General features: G+C 35.5%; 1 protein-coding gene across 1 annotated transcript; it reads left to right on the top strand.

The window, feature by feature from the left end:
- The first annotated feature begins 323 nt into the window (after positions 1–323).
- Positions 324–20969, top strand: spg7 (SPG7 matrix AAA peptidase subunit, paraplegin). The gene is made up of 17 exons (XM_039690930.2): positions 324–825; positions 2296–2395; positions 2486–2569; positions 4476–4717; positions 4791–4930; positions 6075–6177; positions 6258–6383; positions 7927–8089; positions 8911–9084; positions 10492–10616; positions 12597–12699; positions 14054–14164; positions 14238–14353; positions 15170–15326; positions 16961–17121; positions 18222–18299; positions 20047–20969. Exons 1-17 carry the CDS (start codon positions 652–654, stop codon positions 20260–20262), a joined length of 2373 nt encoding a protein of 790 aa, XP_039546864.2. The 5' UTR covers positions 324–651; the 3' UTR covers positions 20263–20969.
- Positions 20970–25908: the final 4939 nt, after the last annotated feature.

Here is a 25908-nt window from a genome sequence, read left to right as displayed (position 1 = left end):
TGTCAGAGTCATTAATGACATAATTTTCATTTTTGGGTAAATTAAATCACACAAGCCCAAAAAAGACGGCCAGATTTGACATCTTACCACAACAACAAAATTGACATGAGTAGAAAAAAAGACTATATATATTAAAATATCATTTGTTTATTTTTATTCGCTAAATTTTTAATACATTTTAAACCTAATTATAATGTTTTTTGTGTAGCGCATGCCCCAAGTACAACCATTTGTAGTTTTACTGGTTATCCAACTGCGAGTAGAACGACATTTCCCGTCAGCCCGTTCTCGAGCTGTTTCCATTCCTGATTGGCTGAATCCGAAGGTGAAAGTTCAACAGACATGTTTCCCGAGCCTGTACGGTAAACATCAATAGAGTTCACGGCTTTAAAATGTCCTTGTGATTGTATCATTTAAGACTTTATATTGTATTTAAACGTTTTATTTGCTCTGTATATTTCCGGAATATCAGAGTAGAAGACGTGGTTGTTATTTATTTGCAGCTATATTTGGCTGTGTTGGATAAGAGCAGCAGAATCATTATGACAGTTGTGTGCTATTTCAGCTCCTAAAGAGGTCACATTAAAGACTGGCATTCGCTCTGGTATAGTATGTATTTGATCCAAGCGACGCGATAAACCAGGTTGTACTATGGCAGCGCTACTTTTGCTGCGTGGAAGCAAGTGTTACGAGACACGAATTTGGTCGTTGTCGAATCGTTTCAGTTGTTTTCAATCCAGCAGAAAACTCCTGGAGAACAATGTGACTTCATACTCGTCTTTAGTGACTGCAAACACAAGAGGAATAAAATCAGGACGCATTCAGGTGTGTATTTTAAACGTCGACCAAGCATTATATGGCGTTAAAGGGATAGTTCACCCAAAATTAAAATGCTGTCATTAATTACCCACCCTGATGTTGTTCATTACCCGTAAGACTTTTGTGTATTTCATAACACAAATGCATTTATTTTTGATGAAATCTGAGCGCTTTCTGTCCCTCCATTGACAGTCTACGCAACTACCACTTTGACGGTTTTAAAAGTTCCTAGTAAAACTAATCCATATGAATTGAGCGGTTCAGTCCAAAATTTTCTGAAGATGCTAGAGCCAGACCAATATATAGGCCGGCCGATATTAGGCATTTTCCATAATATCGGTATCGGCAGTCATAATGGCCGATAAATGAATATTTAAAAAATAAAATAAAAATGGACGAAACACGCTTCAATCATCTCTCCTTGGCCTGTTATATTGAAAATGTATGTTTTACAATTTGCAGTATGATGTTATCTATTGCTAAATTATGGCTCATCATAGACTAGCTAACCACAAAGCTAGCTAACGCCACTATCATCAGTGGAAGACCGCTAACGTTAACATTAATGAGCTTGGAAACCACAATGAACTTTTTCTGCCTAAATAAAGTAATGATTACTGTATTTATAACTCGCATATCCCTAGTTACAGTCCCTGCATTGTAGAATGTAAGTTATACTTGCGAGGAGTGAACATTTATTCATGGAGAAAAAGTATCAAACGTATCTTGTGCAGAAAAGTTAGCTTTTCTTTTACACGTGTGTGAAATCCAACAATATTTAATAAAAAAAAAATATCGGCCGATATATCGGAATATCGGATTTTAAAACCCCAAAATATTTGTATCGGCCTTCAAAATCCTTTATCGGTCGGGCTCTAGAAGAGACTCGATTGCTTTAAATGATGGACAGTTTACTAGAACAAACATTATGTGGAAGATGCTTTTTAACATGAAAAGCTTAAAACATGAACCTCATTGGTTCTCGTACTGTCACGTGAACATGCTTGAGCTGTTTGCCACAACTGATGTGCGAGTTGATGAATGTATTTATGTGAAAAAAGCCTAAATTCAATCTGTTCATCATATAAAGTGATCGTGTCTCTTCAGAAAATTTCCCCTCAACTGCTCAATTCATATAGATTAGATTTACAATCTTTTTATGAACTTTGTGTCAATGTGGTAGTTGCATAGCTGTCAATGGAGGGACAAAATACCTTCATTTGTGCTCTAAAGATGAACGAAAGTCTTTCGTGTTTGGAACGACATGAGGGTGAGTTTATTTTGGGGTGCACTATCCCTTTAAGTAAATTCAAGTAGATTCTAGTCTGTTGGTGGATTTGGGCCAAAAGGGAACTTACAGGTTGATTATAATAATACCAGGTAATATCGAAAGGCCTGTATATTTCCCAGTTAATTTGTCTATGATTATACAGACCCGTAATGTTGATGATTAACCAAGCTGCCATCATTTCACAGAACATTTTGACAAAGCCTTTAATCCCAAGGCTTATTGGACTTGAATTCCACAGTCGCCACAAATTGGTCACAAATCCTATGAAACTGTGGAAACTTTTAGGTAAGTAGTACCTTCTTATGAATGTAGTAGTGACTTCTTATTAAGCTTCTTCTGATTTGCTGTTTTGCATGTGTTTCACAATCTTTTCAGGAACTACTCATTATTTCAGCACATCCAACAGAAGACATGAAAAGAAAGAGGGTGGTAAAGGGAAGACCCCAGAGGAGGATGAAGGTATTTTGTCATTTTTTTAATCAATATCACAAAATATACCTTGTAGAAGTGATCAGGATCCTAAAACAAACCCTGAAGGGTATAATGACGTGTTTGCTGGTGCGAGGGCGGGGCAACCTGTCACTCACATGAGATCTACCAATAGCAAATGACAATTCCCAATGACGAAATTAAGTCCCGAGTCCCGACCTACATTTGTTCTTGTTCGAGAAGCCGTTACGCTTCACGATAGAGAAGAAAAGACTATCGAATATGAAACTAAAACTGCCAGTAGGTGGCAGCGAGTCTCATGTTCATGAGTGAGTCACTGAATCATTCATTCAAACGATTCGTTTCAAACTGCCGATTCATTCAGAAATTCAATTCACATTTATTTGTATAGCGCTTTTTACAATACATATTTCAAAGCAGCTTTAGAGAAAAAGCATGTCTACATTATAATCTATGTGACTGACTTAATTAATATGTATGATTTGTTTCAAGCGGCTGATTCATTCAGAAATTCAATTCACATTTATTTTTATGGTGCTTTTCACAATACAAAGCAGCTTTACAGAAACTGCATGTCTAAATTACAATTACTGGTATGTATTTCAGAAATGTACATATGCAAATCACACAGTTAGCTAAAAATTTACTAATTTAAGGCAGAATCAATGAGCCCATTAAAGTAATGAATATACATGTTTGTGAAATGTCTTTATAAATGGGGTTATTGAATCATTCACTCAAACGATTCATTTAATGACAACTTCGTTTAGAACTATTTTGAGAAAATAAAATGCTTAATAAATTATTAAAACTGCACAAGTGAACTGAATTCGGTGCACACACCCAAAGTGAGCGCACAGAAAGTTGCCTCAAAAATCCTGTGCAAACCGAATTTAGTCAAGTGGTCAAATACACACACTTGTGTGTCAAAATGAGTATTCTTGTTAAAGGAGTTGTTCACTTTAAAAAAAAAATAAAAAATACTTTTGCTGAAAATTCACTCACCCCCATGTCATTCAAGATGTCCACGTCTTTCTTTCTTCAGTTAAAAGAAATTAAGTTTTTTGATGAATACATTCCAGGATTTTCTCCATATAATGGACTTCAATGGGAACCAAACGGTTCAAGGTCCAAATGAGAGTTTCAGTGCAGCTTCAAAGGGCTTTAAATGATTCCAGACGATGAATAAGAGTCTTATCAAGGACCCTTCGAGTCATCACTCGAAAAAAGTTTCGTTCATTTTGATGAACGAGTTTGAACAGGAGAGTCACGAACGCTCATCACAGAACAGAGCAAGGTGAACATTTGTGCTTATAAAACTTAATTTTTTTTTATTTATTTATTAAATGAGATAAGACCCTTATTCATCGTCTGGAATCGTTTAAAGCCCTTTGAACAGTTTGCACTGAAACTCTCATTCGGACCTTGAACCGTTTGGTTCCCATTGAAGTCCATTATATGGAGAAAATCCTGGAATGTTTTCATCAAAAACCTTAATTTCTTTTCGACTGAAGAAAGAAAGACATGGACATCTTGGATGACATGGGGGTGAGTAAATCATCAGCAAAAGTTTTTTTTAAAGTGAACTACTCCTTTTACAATCGGTTATGAAGTAAATGTAAACAGTTGGGAAAGAGAAGTGGTTGTGCTTTAGGTCTTAAAGTGACAGCAACCTAATAATTGAATACTTGGCTAGAAGCACCTGAAAACTCAAAGCTCTATTTAATTTGTGTCTTATTTGTTCTATTGTGTTTTTGTCCTATTTCTTGTAATTGTCTTTAAAATTTGCTTCTTTCTTGTTACATGACATCAGGGTAACTGGGACAGCAGTCGATTATGCAATTTGTTGACCAACTCAAATCATTCAGAATTATGCCAAATTAGTCATGCATACTTTGCTTTTTTCATTCCCTAGACGAGAAAAAGAGACGAGAGCAGGAGGATCAGATGTATAAGGAGCGACTGCGCACACTTTTTATTATCGCCGTCATCATGAGCTTGCTCAACTCCATCAATACCAGTGGGGGAAACATATCCTGGAATGATTTTGTAAATGAAATGCTGGCCAAAGGAGAGGTGTCGCGAGTACAAGTGGTACCAGAGAGTGACATCGTGGAGATCTACCTTCACCCCGGTGCAGTCATCTTCGGAAGACCTGTACGTCATTTTAAAATAATTGTTATGATTATGTTGCTATCAATTCCAGTTTCATTATTGTTGTCTGTTGTAGAGACTGGCCCTGATGTACCGAATGCAGGTGGCCAATATTGACAAGTTTGAGGAGAAGCTCAGAGCAGCAGAAGAAGAACTGAGCATCGATGCCAAAGACAGAATTCCAGTGAACTACAAGCGCACGGGCTTCTTCGGGAAGTGAGTCATTTGGACTTTACATCGATCAGGCAAACCTCGCCTCATTATGCTTTTTCAAATATTACATTTCATGCATATTATCTTACATATTACATTGAGTGTTATAGAACTGTTTATGAATGTAAAAGTTCAAGCTAAAAAAAAAAAAAAAAAAAAAAAAATGCACGACAAATCGATTCTGAATTGCCAGCCTATGGTTTTCATTGGCTGTCTAGAACGAACAGCTTCTACTTTGCCCCGCCCTAAACACTCTAGTTGTAGCTTAGACTGGAAGAGTTTGGTTTGTGTTGGTCACATGGTGAGGAGACTCTGTTTTCTGCTCCAAAGCAGAACTATCTGACCAATCAGAGCAGAGTAAACCAATCACAACAGACTGAGCCATCTGACCAATCAGAGCGGAGTAAACCAATCACAACAGACTGAGCCATCTGACCAATCAGAGCGGAGTAGACCAATCACAACAGACTGGGCCATCTGACCAATCAGAGCGGAGTAGACCAATCAAAACAGACTGAGCCATCTGACCAATCAGAGCAGAGTAGACCAATCACACCAGACTGAGCCATCTGACCAATCAGAGCGGAGTAGACCAATCTCAACAGACTGGGCCATCTGACCAATCAGAGCGGAGTAGACCAATCTCAACAGACTGGGCCACCTGACCAATCAGAGCGGAGTAGACCAATCACACCAGACTGAGCCATCTGACCAATCAGAGCAGAGTAGACCAATCACAACAGACTGGGTCATCTGACCAATCAGAGCAGAGTAGACCAATCACAACAGACTGAGCCATCTGACCAATCAGAGCAGAGTAGACCAATCACAACAGACTGAGCCATCTGACCAATCAGAGCAGAGTAGACCAATCACAACAGACTGAGCCATCTGACCAATTAGAGCAGAGTTGGCTTTTGGAAAGGCGGGGTTTAGAGAGAGAATTCTTGATCGAGTCGTTTCAGACACTCTGAGAAAAGAGGTGATGCTGCAGTGTTTATAATGAGAAAATCCCAGTGTTTTTTGACCTTCGATGCATGGAAACCTGTAGGAGACTCCAAAACATAATATTAACATAAACAGGGCATTTTATAATCGGCTGTTATCTTGACAGAATGCATCTAGATCCGTGTCTTTGCCTCCACAGTGCCCTTTATGCTCTCGGTATGGCTGCCATTGGGGTCGCAATCCTCTGGTACATCTTCCGACTGGCAGGAATGGGTGGGCGAGATGGCGGCTTTAGTGCATTTGTAAGTCAAGATTTCTTCATTTGTATCAGTTTTAGACTATGAATGTTTTGTGATGTCAAATCGTCCGTCTGCTCCACCAGAATCAGTTAAAAATGGCTAAATTCACTATTGTCGATGGGAAATCTGGGAAAGGGATAAGCTTCAAAGATGTTGCGGGTATGCACGAGGCCAAGATGGAAGTCAAAGAGTTTGTGGACTATCTAAAGGTAAGAGCATCCAAATATCTTCTAGTTACCCATGCTCAGATTTACTGGAATCTACGATCTGAAAAGTGTGCATAATGCAAGTGCATGTGGCGTTATCAGTTCATTCGGACACTATAATAGGCATTAGTGTAAACTTGGGATCTGTGAAATTGACAGCTGACTCCTAAAGATATGTATATTAGATATATATATTATATATGTATATTATGTAAAGATATGTATATTAGATATGTATCTTTATATAATAGGCTATTATCAATCAAATGAAAGCGGTATCAAAAACTGCAGAAGTGGCACAGAAGCTGCATCTAAAGCAGCATTTAGAAGTATTTGCACTGCAATTATAATTGCATGAATTATGCTATGAGATTCATGTTTTAAAATTTATATATATATATATATATATATATATATATATATATAAGAAATGATCACTTAAATAAGGAACTAAAACCACCAGTAGGTGGCGGTAAGTTACAGTCTTAATGAGTGAGTCATTGAATCATTCTAATGAATCAAAATTGTTCAACTCAGCATGCCACCCAAATCTAAGGTATAGACAAAAAAATAGTACAAAAAAATTTTCATATCTTCTGTGCCGAAACTGTACAGATATCCTCCGGTCGTGATTGTCATAACACCCATCAAGTTTAGTCAGAATAATTGTGGAAATCTAGGCGTGTTCTTCGTCTAATTTGTTCGCTCGTTTGTCAAGCACTGTTGGGCGAATTCTTTAACTTTGCCGACATGGTCTGAAGATGATCTAATTCAATTTGTGCTAATTGCTCCAATGGTCTAGGAAGAGTTAAAAAAAAGTTTACAAATCAGAGGAAAAAAATATTTTGTTTCTCAAATCTTTGGTTCAAAAGTTTAGCATAAACAAAATTGGACAGTTGGTGGCGCTAGAAGGTTTGACTTAGCGACGTCCCCTTTGTCGAATTGGTTCTCTCATTTTTCAAGCCCGGTTTGACGAATCAACTTTAGTTCTGTAACTTTGCATGGTCTGAACATGACTTAATTCAATTTTCTTCGAATAAAAAAAAAAAAAAAAAAAAAAACGAAGCAACTGTCTAGGAGGGGTTGAAAAAAAGTTTTTTTCAGAAAATTATAAATAGCTAAATAAATTTCATGAGGGGAAAATTACGTCTCGTGGTGCAATCTAATCGATGAAATGTTTCTTGCCCTAATGGGTCAATTCTATATCCTTTGGTCAAATTGGTTTTGCTCGTTTGTCAAGCACAGTTTGATTAATTCTATACCTTTTGGTCTGAAGAGTTCAAATCAAATCAAAAAGGAATCAGAGGGAAAATAATTTTGTTTCTATCACTTACGGTTCAAAAGTTATTTGCATAAACGTGAGTGCAAAATTGGACAGTAGGTGGCGCCAGAGGGTTCGAGTTAGACACTCCAAATTTGCTATGGTAACATTTCAGACTATCCTCAACCTGTGTGCCTAATCTCATAACTTTCCCGCAAACTGTTCCATGGGCTGCCGTTGACTCGATCGTATGAAGAAACTAACGATAATTATTTTCTTTTGAAGAATCCCGACCGATACCTTCAGCTCGGGGCCAAGGTCCCGAAAGGCTCTCTGCTCCTGGGACCCCCTGGCTGTGGGAAAACCCTGCTGGCTAAAGCAGTGGCGACCGAGGCTCAGGTGCCCTTCCTCGCCATGGCAGGGTCAGAGTTTGTGGAGGTGATTGGAGGTAAATAAGACGGTGTACCGGTTCACCTTCATTTATACAGCGCTTTTAACAATATAGATGGTTTCAAAGCAGCTTTACAGTGATGAAAGGAAATTACAGATTTTGTTTTGGCTCTACAGCAGCTCTTGAATAAAGTTATTGTCCAGCCAAAGTTAGTTTTAATCGATTCACTTCAGTTGCAAAGATCATTAGTTATTAACTTAATCACCGCTAACACGGCAGCATTCTAAAAACCTTGATGCCAGCTTTGAATAAAACATAGAAATATATGTTTGTTTGTTTTTTTATCTCTGCACAAGCTATAAAAACGCAAACAGAATTCATACTGATTCATTAATTCGGTTCATACCGAATACCAGTGTTTATTTTTGTAGTGATATTAGGGCTTCCACCTTGAAATCCTTGATTTTTTTTCACAAACTTTCAAAGCCCTGGAAAAGATTTAGAAAAATAAACATGCATAGAAATAAGTCCTTGAATTTATTTTGTGCAAGAAGTTTTCTGAAAAAAAAATTCCAGTCCACTAGTGTGTTATTTCGCCATCACTGTGGTCTATGCGCACTAGCTTGCTTGATTTACTTTAGTTACGCGCATTTACCCGTTACGTTAAGAGTTTCCCACGTGAGGTACTTTGTGTTGTACGTTGCCATGACATTCACGCGTGAATGACATGACATTTGTCTAATTATATTACAGTGTTTCCAATACATTAATTCACAATATCAACACCTTTTGGAAAAATTTGGAAAACTGGCATTAGAGATTATTATTCAAATGCCATTGCCATTAATAGCTAAATCTGAGTGATTTTCCCCACCCAGGCCTTGGTGCCGCACGAGTGCGAAGTCTTTTTAAAGAGGCTCGCGCTCGAGCTCCATGCATCGTCTACATCGACGAGATCGATGCCGTGGGGAAGAAACGCTCCACAAACATGTCTGGTTTCTCAAACACCGAGGAAGAGCAGACCCTCAATCAGCTGCTCGTGGAGATGGACGGTAAGACACTCAAAATACTAGTTGTCTACATTATACATTATGTCTACAAAGGCTTGGTTCAGTACGGAAGAGGATTTGGGTCAAGCAATAATAAAAAAATAAAACCATCTCGAGATTTAAGTCATTATAATGCGAAATTAAACTCGTTAAATTGAGAAAAAAAGTTGAAATACAATTTTGAGAATAAACTCATTAAATATTGAGATTGAGTTTTTTTTCTTGAAACACAACGACTTTATTCTCGAAAATTGATGAGTATATTCTCAAGATTGTATTTCGAGTTTTTATTTTTTTCTCGAAACACAACTTTATTCTCGAAAATTAATGAGTTTATTCTCAAGATTGTATTTAGTCTTTTTTTCTCAATTTAACAAGTTTTTTCTCGAAACACAACTTTATTCTCAAATTAATGAGTTTACTCTCAAGATTGTATTTAGTCTTTTTTTCTCAAAATTTAAAGAGTTTTTTCTCGAAACACGACGACTTTATTCCCGAAAATTAATGAGTATATTCTCAAGATTGTATTTCGAGTTTTTATTTTTTTCTCGAAACACAACTTTATTCTCGAAAATTAATGAGTTTATTCTCAAGATTGTATTTAGTCTTTTTTCTCATAATTTAACAAGTTCTTTCTCAAAACACAACGACTTTATTCTCAAGTTTGTATTTCGACTTTTTTTCCTCGAAATTTGACACGTTTTTTCTCGAAACACGACTTTATTCTTGAAAATTAATGAGTTTCTCAAGTTTGTATTTCGACTTTTTTTCCTCGAAATTTAACACATTTTTTCTCGAAACACGACTTTATTCTCGAAAATTAATGAGTTTATTCTCAAGATTGTATTTAGTCTTTTTTTCTCAATTTAACAAGTTTTTTCTTGAAACAACGACTTTATTCTCAAATTAATGAGTTTGTCAAGATTGTATTTAGTCTTTTTTCTCGAAATTTAACAAGTTTAATATTGCATTATAATGACTTTAATCTCGAGATGTTTTTTTTTTTTTATTGGTTGGCCCTAATCCTCTTCCGTAATTACAATGGATTAGAAGTAATAAATTCTCTCAAAACTCAAAAAAGTGAGTTGTGACTCGCGCTGCCTGTCTCTTTGAGCGATTTTATAGTGATAAATCAAAACAAATGAGCAAAACTGAGGTAAAAAAAAAATCATATTTATAACATACGATATAGTTACGTAACATAACGGGAGCTATTTTTCTGAATAATCTCATATATGATTTTAGTTCAATAAACAAGTATTTAATATTAAATTACTTGGGTATTTCCATCACAGGTTTGGTCTTAAATTTCATTTAAAGTGGCATTAAAAAGGTCTTGAGTCTTAAATGTAACTTGTTTATATCTGTAGACACCCTGTTATCTGCATATTCCCCATCTCTGTTCTCCAGGAATGGGAACCACAGATCATGTGATTGTCCTGGCTTCCACTAATCGCGCAGATGTTCTGGACAATGCCCTCATGAGACCCGGCCGGCTCGATAGGCACATATTTATCGACCTGCCAACTCTTCAGGTAATGAAGGGTCAAAGTTACGCCGCAGCCACAGAAGTCTTGAGTCTGATGGGTTATTTTATATTTCTGGAGTGATTTGGGTGATTTTTGAAAGAAATCCAGATTAGTGTCCTGAGACAAACTAAATTGTTTTTGAAAGAAGTCTCTTCATTTATTTGATCAAAAATACAGTAAAAATTGTGAAATATTTTTACAACTCAAAATCAGCTGTTTTCTATGTGAATATATAGGAAAGTGTAATTTATTTGTATTTATTTTCAGCATCATTACTCCAGTCTTCAGTGTCACACGATCCTTCAGAAATCACTCGAATATGATGATCTGATGCTCAAGAAACATTTCAGATTATTGTAGTTTTTGCTGCTTAATATTTTTGTGGAATAATTATGATTTAACTTAAGCAAGGTTGCATTGATTTGATCAGGAGTGACAGTAAACACATTTAAAATGTTACAAAAGATTTCTATTTTAAATAAATGATGTACACTGCACTTTCTATTTTTCAAATAATCCTGCGATTAAAATGCATCACAAAAATATTAAGTAGCACGACTGCTTTCAACATTGATAATAAGAAACTTTTGTAAAGTCTTACCTATTATTGAAATAAGGTTTTATTAGTTTACATTAGTAACTGCATTCATTAACATTAACTCATAATGAACAATAATTCTACAGCATTTATTAAACTTAGTTAGTTAATTTAAACATTTACTAATGCATTATTAAAATTAAAAGTTGTATTTTTTAACATTAGTAAAAGCTGTTCAATTTTGGTTCATGCTAGTTCACGGTACAAAGTACATTAGTTAAACACAATACTGTAACTAATGTATTGCTCATTGTTAGTTTATGTTAATTAATACATTACTTAATGTTAACATATTAACCCTTTGTGTAAAGTGTTAGTTTATTGACTCGCTTGGTTTAATCATCTGTTGTAAGTCGCTTTGGATAAAGGCCTCTGCTAAATGACTAAATGATGATAAATGAATAATAATTGATCACATTTGTGGATCAAATCATTATATTAGAATGATTTCTGAAGAATAATGCGACTATTTTAATAATAGTTGATTTTTTTCTGTCAAATCTCTTCATCATTGAAGCTTGATGGTTTTTTAGATTGTGTTGGTTATACATTTTTCAACTCGGTTAAACCATATATAGTTTTAGAGTTTTTAGCAAAAAATAAATTGTAAAAACCTAAAACAGTTTTACCATTAATTTCTCACCATAAAAATAGCCACAGAAGCGTTAAAAACTAACAAACTGTATTTTTGATCAAATAAATGGAGCCTTAGTGAGAATAAAAGTAAAAAAACTAAAAAAGGTAAGTATTCCTAACTTTTGTTTGGTAGAGTGTAAATGTGTGTTGGAAATTGTAGTATACGTGGAATAATTGTCTGTTGAGTTATTGAGAATTAATGCACACCCAAGGTGTAATGACCACTTCCATATTAGCCATATTACCTTCTCAGGAGTGTGTTAATTCATTTACATTTGAAGAGTTCAGATGCAAAAGCCTCTAAATGCCATTTGAAATTTTCTTCTTTAATGATGATTTTTATCAAACTTGTATATTTAAGTTCAGTAATTTCACTTAAATAACTATTAATAGGTAATTATCATTGCCATTTAAGTGAAATTACTAACCTTAAATATACAAGTTTGATAAAAATCATCATTAAAGAAGAAAATTTCAAATGGCACTTAGAGGCTTTTGCATCTGAACTCTTCATTTATTCATTTAGCTGACACTTTTATCCAAAGCTACTTACAATATGTCAAAGGTCGCACGTCTCTGGAGCAACTAGGGGGTTAAGCGTCTTGCTCAGGGACACATTGGTGTCTCACAGTGGATTCGAACCCGGGTCTCTCACACCAAAGGCATGCGTCTAATCCACTGCGCCATCACCACCCCGTATTCTCAATAATTGATCAAATATTCAACACTTACTCTTGCTGATTGTGTTCTAGGAGAGGAAGGAGATCTTTGAGCAGCACCTGAAGATCCTGAAGCTGACGCAGCCGGCGGACTTCTACTCGCTGCGTCTGGCTGAGTTTACCCCCGGCTTCAGCGGTCAGTGCTGTTGGACCGTACACTCACAACCGGCGCAACGTCAGATGCACACTAGGGATGGGCAATGATTAATCGCATCCAAAATAAAAGTTTGTGTTTACATAATATATATGTGTGTGTAGTGTGTATAATTAATTTGTATATATAAAATACTAACGCATGCATGTATATATTTAAGAAAATGTGTTATTAATATATCAAATATTTATATTTATATATAATATTAATTGTGAATAAATATATATAAAATATCTACATGCACATATTTCTTAAATATATGCATGCATGTGTGGGTATTTATATATACAAATTAATTATACACACCACACACACATATATTATGTAAACACAAACTTTTATTTTGGATGCGATTAATCACGATTAATCGTTGCCCATCCCTAACATCCACTTTAAGGGGAAACTAGACTTCCTATAGAGTTGTCACAAAACAACCAGTCCCTCCAGAAAAACGCATGATTTAGTGCATAATCAGCCGATGTCCACATGTTTATGCAAGGGCATTTTTTTTCAAATACGCCGTAATTAATTAAAGGGTTAGTTCACCCAAAAATGAAAATTAAGTCATTAATTACTCACCCCCATGCTGTTCCAACCCCGTAAGACCTTCGTTCATCTTCAGAACACAAATGAAGATATTTTTGATTAAATTTGAGAGCTGTCTCACTACCACATTGGCTCCTAAGGGACTGGCTCTTGACGGCCCAGAAAGTCAATGAAGAAAATGTTTAAATATCCCAAGTGACTACCGTGGCTCAACTATATGTTTATCAAGCGACGTGAATACTTTTTGTGCGAAAAAACAAACAAAAATAACGAGTTTATTCGACTATTCCTTTTCTTCCTTGTTGGCCTGAAACGAGACTTCCTTAGATTTCCATGACGCATGCGCGAGAACTGAACTGAAGTAGTTAAAGGAGATCGCAATTCTCGCGCATTCGTCATGGAAATCTAAGGAAGTCTCGTTTCTGCTCTAATTGGACGTATTTATTCCAAAATCATCAGGTACGTCTTTTTTACTTGATGGACCTGCCCTTGAAAAGCGGTAGGCGTGGTTAAGTAGCCACTGGTGTATAAACTCACAATTGCAAGATATAAACTCACAATTCTGAGGAAAAAGGGATTCTTTAGAATTGGACTTTATAACACAAAATTGCGACTTTATATCACGAAATTCTGAGAAATAGTCACAATTTTCTTTTAAATAGTTGTATTCTAAGTCAAACAAGCTTCCATAGGACTAAGCCTGACTAAATGAAAAAATAAAAATAAATAAATAGCTGATAAAATGAACACTACCTGACACCACATCTGCCACTTGGTTCATATTTTCCAGGTGCCGATATCGCCAACATCTGCAATGAAGCCGCCCTTCACGCCGCCAGAGAGGGATTCAAGTCCATCGACACCTTTAACTTCGAATATGCTGTGGAGAGAGTCATCGCAGGTATCCAGCGATCATATAACCTTAGAGGTTTCTGCACCGTCAGCCTCTGTTTGATGATGTTTGTGACCTGCAGGGAGTGTGAAGAAGAATAAAATCTTATCTAAAGAGGAGCAGAAGGTGGTGGCCTTCCATGAGTCTGGTCATGCTTTAGTCGGATGGCTGCTAGAACACACCGAAGCTGTCATGAAGGTAAATGCAGTCAAAAACCACCAAAAATTTGAATATGGTGCAAAAGTTCATTTATTTCAGTAATTTAACTTAAAAGGTGAAACTAATATATTATATAGACTCATTACATGCAAAGTGAGATATTTCAAGCCTTTATTTGTTATAATTTTGATGATTATGGCTCACAGCTTCTGAAAACTTCAATTCCAAAATTCTAAATTAGAAGATTGTGAAAAGTTTTCCGCTGTGAGCCATAATCATCACAATTATAACAAATAAAGGCTTGAAATATCTCAGTCTATATAGTATATTAGTTTCAGCTTTTAAGTTGAATTACTGAACTTTTGCACGATATTCGAATGTTTCGAGTTGTGAGACGTGCGTGTATGGTGGTCGGGAGGGGACATGTTCGGTTCACTTTAACTCTCGAAACGAAACTGGGATTATCAGAAATAGATATTAGTAATTAAATAACAATTTATTTTCAATTAAGAATGACAAAGACAGTGTGGCATTAAGACATGAATATATATTACATTATTTTGTGCCTATATTATTACACTGCCTGCGAAAAAAAAAAAAAAAATCACAATTTGGATTTAAAAAGGCAAATTTTATTCCTTAAAACTCATATTTGATCACTAAAATTACATATTTAAATTTTTTTCCTTGGAAAAAAAAAAATGTCTTCATGCCTTGAATGCAACTCGACACCCTCGCCTCATTTAGCACGCGGTTCTATGAATATGCAAATGAGCCCCGCCCCCACTCACTGTATTACATTCTATATTTGCATTGTGGCGGGCCGGCCTTTTGATCCGTGTCCTTGTCCTCCAGGTCTCAATCGCTCCCAGGACGAATGCCGCTTTGGGCTTCGCTCAGATCCTGCCGAGGGATCAGTATTTGTTCACCAAAGAGCAGCTGTTTGAGAGGATGTGCATGGCTTTGGGCGGACGAGCCTCTGAGGCCATCACCTTCAATAAGGTCACCACAGGTATGGCATCAATTCTACACACTTATATAATCTCATAACACACCAGCAATGCAACAATTATAAATGCATACCTAAAAAAATTGTATAAGCAGATTTGATTGGTGCTCAGGAGCGCCCCCTGGAGGAAACACACATTTTGACTCGTAGGAAATATTTATTTGCTAGGAATGACAGAAAAATTATTGATAGCCCAAATAACCAATCAAATCACTGCTCTAAGAAGCCCTGTTGCTATTAGCCATTTGAACTGTCAGACACCGATAAATTCCTTTTTCTATGGTTAAAAGGCATTAAAGCACGTCCTTTGGATACTAGATATCCAGAGTGGCTAGTTAAAGGCTTTCTGTTCATTATCGTCAAATGTTGGATCAAACATGCTCTAGTGCACATGGTGCTCCTGAACAGCTTTAAATATACTGTATGTCAATATGTCATTCTGTTAACTTTATTTTAAGGAAAATACCCACAATAAATGCATTATTTACATGTTTGCATCTGCAATCTGTCCGTACACATTGTTTCTGCATGTTAATGTCGGTGTTTATGACGACTTGGGTAGATGTCCCGTTGTAATTTATTATATTTAGAGTTTCAAATAACAACATGATGCACATCTTGATTTATGCATGATGTCAAACTATCATAAACTGCATTTGAAGTTTTAAAATAGAGATCATGATTCTCCCACAATTCTGAATAGTCAGCTCAACAAATTAACATGCAATTAAGAGGTTAACTATAATAATTGCTCTAGTCTATTTAAAAAAATAATAATTTAATTAATTTGAAAAAACAAAAAACAAAATGTAAATCGAGTTGAGTGAATGATTCAATGACTTATTAAAGACTAAACTTGTTTCGACACTGGGTTAATATGCGCATTTGAATGAATCTCTTGAATTATTTGATGTCAAATACATTTTTTAGCGTTACTTGTCGCCACCTACTGGTGTAACGCTGTAATTTATTCAAGAAGTAATTTGTCTCTATTTTGATCGCTACCGTAGACATCAGTGTTTATATCTGAACTATAAACTATACGCATCAACGTTTCGAACTATAAACGTTTCATATCATGACAACGGCTCTCTCTGGATCAAACTCTTTGCTGTGATCGTACTTGTCAAAGTTTTAAGAGTCCGAAGAATCGCTGACTCAATCATTTTAATGATTAATTGTGCTGCTCTAATTGGACGCATTTATTCCAAAATCATCAGGTACGTCTTTTTTTACTTGACGGACCCGCCCTTGAAAAGTGGTAGGCGTGGTTAAGTAGCCACTGGTCTATAAACTCACAATTGCAAGATATAAACTCACAATTCTGAGGAAAAAAGAGATTTTTTCTTTAGAATTGGACTTTATAACACAAAATTGCGACTTTATATCACAAAATTCTGAGAAATAGTCACAATTTTCTTTTAAATAGTTGTATTCCAAGTCTAACAAGCTTCCATAGGACTAAGCCTGACTAAATAAAAAAATAAAAAAATAGCTGATAAAATGAACACTACCTGACACCACATCTGCCAGGCGTGGTTAAGTAGCCACTGGTGTAAGGTCAATGGGTGTCCACACACAGACCGGACTTCATAGGATATATGCTGGACGCCAGATAACGTATAAACTCCTCGTAGGTGCTCAGGATGACCTACGCAAGGTGACGCGCGTGGCCTACTCCATGGTGAAGCAGTACGGCATGGTTGCCAGCGTGGGCCAGATGTCCTTCCCTGAAGATGATCAGGGAGGAATTGGACGGAGACCATTCAGCCAAGGCCTCCAACAGCAGATGGACCATGTGAGTACAGGGATACTCCACCTCTGGAGAGATGAATGTGTATTTAAAATGGGTCATTTATGTAGAAGAAATGTGAAATTATGTTTGAATTTGGAGCTTTCTAGACTGAGAAAAGGCAGAAAATGTATTTTGTGGATGAAAGACAACAACTCCCAGAATGCACTTGCTTCGCTGCCCTAGGAGCCTAATTGCGATTAATCGTGCACCAAAGCTACATTTTGTTAAATGTCATAATCATTTGTTAACAAATAAGTATTCATTACTTCAATGAGCTCATTGTTTCTGCTTTAAATTGTTTACATTGTTTAACGCTAAAACCGTATTCTGGACAAATGTGGGCAAAATAGTTTTGATTTATTTTTAAAAAATACTTCCCTTGATCTGAGCGGTGCAAGACTTGGCTACGTTTCCTAAGTTTGCCTCCTGAACACACACAATTTCTTTTTGACTCAATTCTACAATGTTAAGTCGGTGAAAAATCAAACTCCTTAATCTTGAATTTGGGTCAAAAATGGGCACCCATAGAAATGAATGGGAAAACTGTAATTTAGAGCATCCTAAAATAAGACGGCAAAATCACTTCATCTTTAGGTTTTAGCTATAAGAACTTATTGGAATGATATTTTAATGTAGTTAAAAAAAATTAAACATAAAACATAAAAATAAGCATGATTTACATAGAAAATATGGTACTTTTTGAAGTAAATAAATTCAAAAATACCCCCAAAATAAGAAAAACACCATAAATGGATAGACAAAACTTTATCGAAGACAGTGATATAACATTTATAATAAATAAAAATTAGGATCACACCTGAGTCTTCTGTGCCCACATTTGTCCACAATTACAGGATTAAGGGCTTTAAAGTCAATACGTTTTGAGGGCTACATTAATACATTTTTAGCTAACTGTGATTACATTTCTGAAATCCATAACTCAGACAGTGTCCTCTGATAACAGATCACTGTAAATTGCACTGTAAAAAACTGCTTTGAAATGATGTGTATTGTAAAAAGTGCTATGTGAAATAGCTTAAATCTCATTTATCTTGAATATATGTGTGTGGTTATTTATTTCTATTGCTTTCTCCCGTGTTCAGGAAGCTAAGTTGCTAATAGCACAGGCCTACCGGCGCACAGAGAAACTGCTTCTGGACAACAGAGACAAACTTATCTTGGTAAGAAATGCTCACATCCTTGTTAGCACAGCAAGATCATTCTTCCCAAAAAGAGGTTAAGAAATGAAGATAAATTCTATGAATGTTCTTTACACTACTACTACTCTCTATATAACCAGACACGACACAACGCCATGACACGCGATAAAACGCCTCTTTTCCGTGTTAATTGGACTTCAAATCAGTTTCTATTTTTCGTGACGTCGCGGCTAGAACAACAACAACAGACAAAGTATAACAGTGATAATCTCAGGTACTGATTGTGTGCTTTATTTAATGTTAAAACCGTCCAATGTGAGTTTGAATATAATTTTGCCTGACCTTTATAGACATTGAAAGTGACATTAGATAATCCACATTTGAACGTTCAAACTGTGAACAAATAAGTCTATTCTATGGCAGGGATTGTTTGAGTCACTCCGTATGTATTTTTAATGTTTAAATGGTGTAATATTTCTGAATTATGTACCTTTTTCCGATCTTATTCTTGTTCTCACTTAGTTTATTTTAAATAAAAATGAAGAAAATATTTGAAAAGTGGAAATAAAGTGCATAACGGGTATTTAATAGTGGGAATATAGCGTTTATCTAGTAGGGTTCGGTGTAGGGAAGAGCTTTAGGAAGTAATCTCCCAATTAGGCAGCCTCTATTAATGAGTTTAATAAACATAATTACATACACTAATATGTTATTACTGCATAGCATTTTAAAATGTACTAAAATACACTGAAGTGGAAATAGTGTCTACCATTATTTGCACTAAGTATAAATAGCAACAATTCGCACATAGCATGAAAAAAATCCTTTTTTGTTATTTGCACCTGGATCGTCTTGGCGGATCCATTCATTTCTCTTTTTCGTACTTTTCATAACACGCTCACATTATTTCATTACAGTACATTCTCGTTTACACTCAAAATTAAAGGAGTAGTTCACTTTTGAAAAAACTTTTGCTGATAATTTCCTCACCCCCATGTCATCCAAGATGTCCACGTCTTTCTTTCTTCAGTCGAAAAGAAATTAAGGTTTTTGATGAAAACATTCCAGGATTTTCTCCATATAATGGACTTCAATGGGGTCCAAACGGTTCAAGGTCCGAATGAGAGTTTCAGTGCAAACTGTTCAAACGATTCCAGACGATGAATAAGGGTCTTATCAAGCGAAACGATCGCTCATTTAATAAATAAATAACAAAGTTTAAGTTTTATAAGCTTATCAAAATGAACAAATCTTTTTCCGAGTCATTTGGTTCATTCAACGAACGAATTGACTCTGAAAAAGATTTGTTCATTTTGATGAACGAGTTCGAACAGAAGAGTCACAAACTTAAACTTTGTTATTTATTTATTAAATGAGCGATCGTTTCGCTTGATAAGACCCTTATTCATCGTCTGGAATCGTTTAAAGCCCTTTGAACAGTTTGCACTGAAACTCTCATTCGGACCTTGAACCGTTTGGTTCCCATTGAAGTCCATTATATGGAGAAAATCCTGGAATGTTTTCATCAAAAACCTTAATTTCTTTTCGACTGACGAAAGAAAGACGTGGACATCTTGGATGACATCATGGGGGTGAGTGAATTATCAGCAAAAGTTTTTTCAAAAGTGAACTACTCCTTTAAGCATGCAAAATTATCTCGGACCCCTCAGTATATTAGTGCAAAACCGCTAAAATGGAAACTATTTTTAGCTTCAGTGATTGAAGAAAACTAAATGTTTGATTTGATCATGGAGAACTGTGTTTTCAGCTGGCTAATGCCCTGCTCGAGAGGGAAGTGGTCAACTATGATGACATCGAGGCTTTGCTTGGACCTTCTCCGTTTGGTCCCAAAAAGATGATTGCTCCTCAAAGCTGGGTGGAGGCCGAACGAGACAAGCAGGACACTGGAGAAGACGAGCCCCGCAGACCCCAGAGACCCCGCAAAGACACGCAGGACGACGAGATCAACCTGAGCCCAGCGTGAGCGCAAACACACTGGATCTGGGCAAGAAAAAACCCCAAATCTTTTCTCTTGATGTTCCAGTTAGACCTGATCGAACTGACTGAACAATAATGGCAACATGTGTTCTTCGTTGACCGGATTATTTTGGCTTGTAATTCTAAAAATTAGAATATGGTGCAAAAGTTCAGTAATTCAACTTAAAAGATGAAACTAATATACTATATAGGCTCATTACATGCAAAGTGAGATATTTCAAGCCATGATGATTATGGCTTACAGCTTATGAAAACACCAAATTCAACATTAGAATATTGTGAAAAGGTTTTCAGCTGTAAAACATAATCATCAAATCTCTCACTTTGCATGTAACGAGTCTATATAATATATTAGTTTCACCTGTTAAGTTGAATTTCTGAACTTTTGCACGATATTCTAATTTTTCCAGTTTCATCTGTATTTTAAATGTCTTTAGGACATTTGATTAAGATTAACAAAGGCAACTTCTAAGCATCAATCAAGCATTTAAGAGCTTTTTTTCACTCTTTTAAAGAGTAGCAGAAACCTCCTTTGAGAATTACACATTTAAAACAGTAGTTGAGCGTCTTTTCCAGACCAGCTCAAACTGGTTTTGTTAGACTGAGTTAGCATTGCCAGCTGTAAATCTGAAGTCATCTTGCGATGTCAGTGGATATATTCTGCACCATATGTAATAAATTGTTATTCTTGTGTGCAATGTCTAATGTGATTCTTTTGGTGGATGACTAAACTTTTATTGTTATGAAGTAGTGACACTTTATTTTAAGGTGTCATTGTTTCAGTGTAATTATACATTTAAAGGTGCAGTGTGTAGATTTTAGCGGCATCTAGTGGTTCGGTTGTGAGTTTGCACTATTGGCTCCGCCCACTGCTCACCCCTCCCTTTCGAAGAAGCTACGGTGGCTCAAAGGGGACAAACATACCACATCATAGATAAAGTTTACAAAGCCATAGTCAGTCGAGGATCAAGGGTCTTAATATATAATATAATTAATAATAGTAATCACATTTCTCCCAACATAGCAAACCCATAATACAGCGAGGGAGAAGAACCACATGAAACTATGCAACTGCGTATATACGTTTTCTAACAGGGTAGTAAAAGTTTATCTGGCTAATATGAGCCGTTACTGTGTCTGAGCTGGTTAAAGCGTAAAGCCTTGTTTAACCCGCTGGGGTTGTTCGGCCCAAATGGACCCGAAGAATTTAAATAAAAAAAATTTAAATCACAGCTTCCTCGGAATGGTCAGAAATTTGGTGACTTTGTCGGTATTTGGTTTTTGAACACCCAAAAATAATTGGGGACAGGATGTGAGTAGTCTAAGTGGTTGTAAAAAAAATAGTCACACTTGGGGTGTTCGGGTCCAAAAATTAATGGCAAATTGGCAAAAATGTGAAAATACTGAGTTTTTTGTGCGTACAATCTACAAATCAGCCACGATCTTGAAAAAAAGCACACAACAGTGAAGGGGTAAATCTATAAACCTCAAGAGTGCAAAACAGACACACACACACACACACACACCAAAAAAATTCAGATTATACATGTGTTTTGCATTTTTAAAATGCTCAGTATGTCCACCAGATGGCATCCATCTCATTTAAAAAATGTATTGACTCTAAAATGAAATACAGCTTTAAAAAAAAATGTAAAAATATATTTTTAAAAAAAATATTTTTTCTATTATGTTAAATGGGGGCAAATTTTGTCATAATTATTGCATTAATACTAATTATAAAAAATATATATATTTTTGAAATTCTCAAAACACCAAAAAAGAAAAGAAAAAATATTATAAATAACGAGTAAAAAAAAAAATGATTTTTTTTTTTTTTTTTAATATGAATCCCGCCCTTTGGGTCCATTTGGACCCGAACACCCCGAGTGTGACTCTGAAACGAACAACCCCAGAGGGTTAAACTTGACGCATCCACATGAGCGCAAAGGTGCGTGCGGCAAAAATTACATGATTGTAACAGCGCGCGTGTCTCTCCATATCCTATAGACACCATTTACTACACCCAAATGAATAAATTATAATAATTAATAAAAATAATATCCTTTTTTTCTCTGGTTTGGAAAACTCTCGCAATCGATTTAAAATTCTTCCAAGATGGACTTGTCGACCACAATTGACCGGTTGGTGACCCCTGTAACGTTACGTTACTGTTTTACGGTCACTAGTACAAAGCCAAAACACAGCGAGGGAGAACTAAGTTACATGAAACAATCCCAACTACATATTTTACGCCACTGACAAGGGAAAATAATCGCTACTCACGGAGTTTATGGCTGGCTTTCTGCAGCTTCCCTGTCACGGGATAATCAGGAAACATAAGCGAGACCTTAGACATGAACTTAAACAAATGAACTGAAACACACACAGGAGGGTAATGAGACAACAGGTGACGAGTCTTAATACTAAACAGATAATGAGAAGGGAGGAGCTAACAATTAGACAAAGCACACGGCACAGGAATAATCAGCAGCCATGCTCATATGAAACTAGACTAACAGGCAATGTCATCACACACAACTAGTATCTCTGTCTGTTTGTGTTCGGCTACGGTAGAAACATGACGTCACAATATAAACGTTATATTGTCACAGATATAAATGTCTCATTCTAAGGTAATAAAAACATAACGGTTCATTGAGGAAGGTCTTTATGTACTTTATGTACATGTAGGCCTACTTACTCTACGGTTTGGGTTTAGTTACATGTAATTGCATGTTTTATAGTTATTACGGTAGTAACTACATGCAACGTGTTACAAGGAAACTAAAATAAAGGGTTACCTATTATTATTTCTCCTTTTTTAACCCTAAAACTGTATTCTGGACAAATGTGGGCAAAATAGTTTTGATTTATTTTTAAAAAATACTTCCCATGATCTGAGCGGTGCAAGACTTGGCTACTTTTCCAAACTTTGCCTCCTGAACACACACTATTTAATTTTAAATTTTTACTCAATTCTACAATGTTAAAAATCAGTGGAAAAAACAACTTAATCTTGTATTTGGGTCAAAAATGGGCACCCATAGAAATGAATGGGAAAAACTGTAATTTAGAGCATTCTAAAATAAGCCAAAATAAAACACCAAAGTCACTTCATCTTTAGGTTTTAGCTCTAAGAACTTATTGGAATGATATTTTAATGTAGTTTTTTTTTTTTTTTTTTTTAAGCCTAATTTACAAATATGGTACTTTTTGAAGTAAATGCATTCAAAAATACCCCCAAAATAATAATAATAAAAAAACACCTTAAATGGATAGACAAAACTTTATTGAAGACAGTGATATAACATTTATAATAAATAAAAATTAGGATCACACCTGAGTGCCCACATTTGTCCACAATTACAGGCATAAAGGCTATAAAGTCAATACGGTTTGAAGGTTAAATATAAATTGCCAGAACAATCAAATGCAAACTAAATCACTGTCTCTTTTCTCCATTACAAATTAGGGAAGTACTAAAGATGCACCGATGTTATTTACAAACAGCCGATGATCAGTGCCGATTATATCCTGTCAATGAAAAGGGTGAGGTAAAACATGACTGCAAGTTAATGTGACAATAATGCATTAACAGCTAAAAACAGCAGACTCTGTTTGACCCTATGAATCACCCATAGTTCATGCCAGGGTTGCCAGATCTGCAGTTTTTTTCCCCTATACTGAACATTATTTGTAGCGTGGCTCTCATCCCATTATCGTAAATAGCTCTGTGCTTTGTTACTTCTGAAAAGAATCAGTGTCATATTTCTACACTCTTAGAAGAAATGGTTCTATTTAGAACCAGAAATGGTTCCATCCCCCACTTCATATATAATGGAACTCCAAAATGGTTCTACATAGAACCTTTTTTTTTTGGTAAAAGGTTCTATTGGCCAAGTATGGAACCCCAGTGTTCTATATAGAACCCAGAGGAACCCTTTTTTTAAGAGTGTATAGAACCTTTTAGGGGTCCCAAATACGTAGCGCTGATAGAACCTTTTTAAAGGTTCTATATAGAACCTTTTGTAATTCTGTCCATTTTATAACGAAATTCAAACAATAAATGGCGTTTTGACACTCTCAAATGTGACAGATCACTGTAGCGTCTCGGTTCAAGCAGCAGCGTGGGGCGCGAGTCTATTCTTCCACTGTAATGCAAATTATATCAAGAAAAAGACACATGAACATCAGAAGGTATGTTGAAAGATACAGTACTACAACTTACCGAAATCCGTATCACGTCTCAATCAGTGTTTCAACCGTGGAAAGACGTCAATAAAAGAGTTTGTGAACAATATCACTTAATGTTGCATTTACCTAAAGAAAGTTATCCATTTGTTAGTTAGCTTTTTTTTTAAAAAACCAGAGAGGAGCTTATTTACTGTTAATAAAATATGAATAAAAAGACAAGTGCTTATGAAAACTACCTTAGATGTGTAAGTGAGTTTCATACAAACATTTCAGCTTTTATTTGAGTGTAAATATTATCTGGAAGTAAATAGCAGTTGAATATAATAGCTCTGTTGTTAATTTTAACCTTTATTATTATAGTGTACCAAATGAGAGGGTTCTCTGTATAGTTTGCAGCATTATTGAGAGATATTTTGTTTTATCCATAAGAAAAACCAAACTATCATCATCGGTATCGGCCGATATCATTCTGAACAAATTGGTTTTCGGTATCGGCTAAGAAATTTGATATCGGTGCATCCTAGAGATGAACATTTTGACCGAAACCGATAATTCTTTATCTTCTAGCCGATATCCAATATATTGGGTGATAAATCTCTAAATCTAAATTTCTATACGATATTTGAGAGTCTGATTACAAAAACAAAAGTCCCTCCCAACATTAAATCCAAATCCAAAGCACACAATTATGTTCTCTTGATAATTTTATGTAGCCGATATTACAGAAAAACTGTATTTTCCTTGAACATTTTGACCGAACCGATAACCGATAATTCTTTATCTTAAAGCCGATATCAAATATATTGGGTGATAAATCTCTAAATCCAAATTTATATACGATATTTGAGAGTCTGATTACAAAAACAAAAGTCCCAATATTAAATCCTATATCCAAAGCACACAATTATAATGTTCTCTTGATAATTTTATGTAGCCGATATTACAGACAAACTGTATTTTCGAAGCAATTCCAATCATATTTCAACCACTTCAAAACATCAGTGCGCATGTGAAGTATCTCAGCTGGAGAAAATAATCCATTATTTATCAGCTTTAACATATCGGCCAAATTTTCTTATCAGGCCGATAACGCTAACATTAAAAATGAGCATATATCGGCCGATACCGAATCCGATATATCACGAATCCCTATTAAAAATACAGACGGGTATCATTCCAATCTTTTATTCATAACTAAAGATAATGACAGAATTTTACATTTTCTTAAGAAATAAATATTAAAAACAAAACTATAATCAAAATTGAGAAGCAAAACAAAATAATAACTGTAATAATAATAGGTATTGTGTAATTATGTAAAATTTTGTTCCTGAAGGGGAAAACAAAAAAAATATACATTTGAAGCATTATTAATTTGGCAAACTGTGTTACGCTGCATATTAAAATAAGTATTACTAATATTAAGGCTTTCTAAATG

This window comes from Pimephales promelas, chromosome 1 (assembly GCF_988280905.1).
Source record: "Pimephales promelas chromosome 1, fPimPro1.hap1.1, whole genome shotgun sequence".
Classification (NCBI taxonomy): domain Eukaryota; kingdom Metazoa; phylum Chordata; class Actinopteri; order Cypriniformes; family Leuciscidae; genus Pimephales; species Pimephales promelas.
This window is presented reverse-complemented; position numbering and strand designations above follow the sequence as displayed.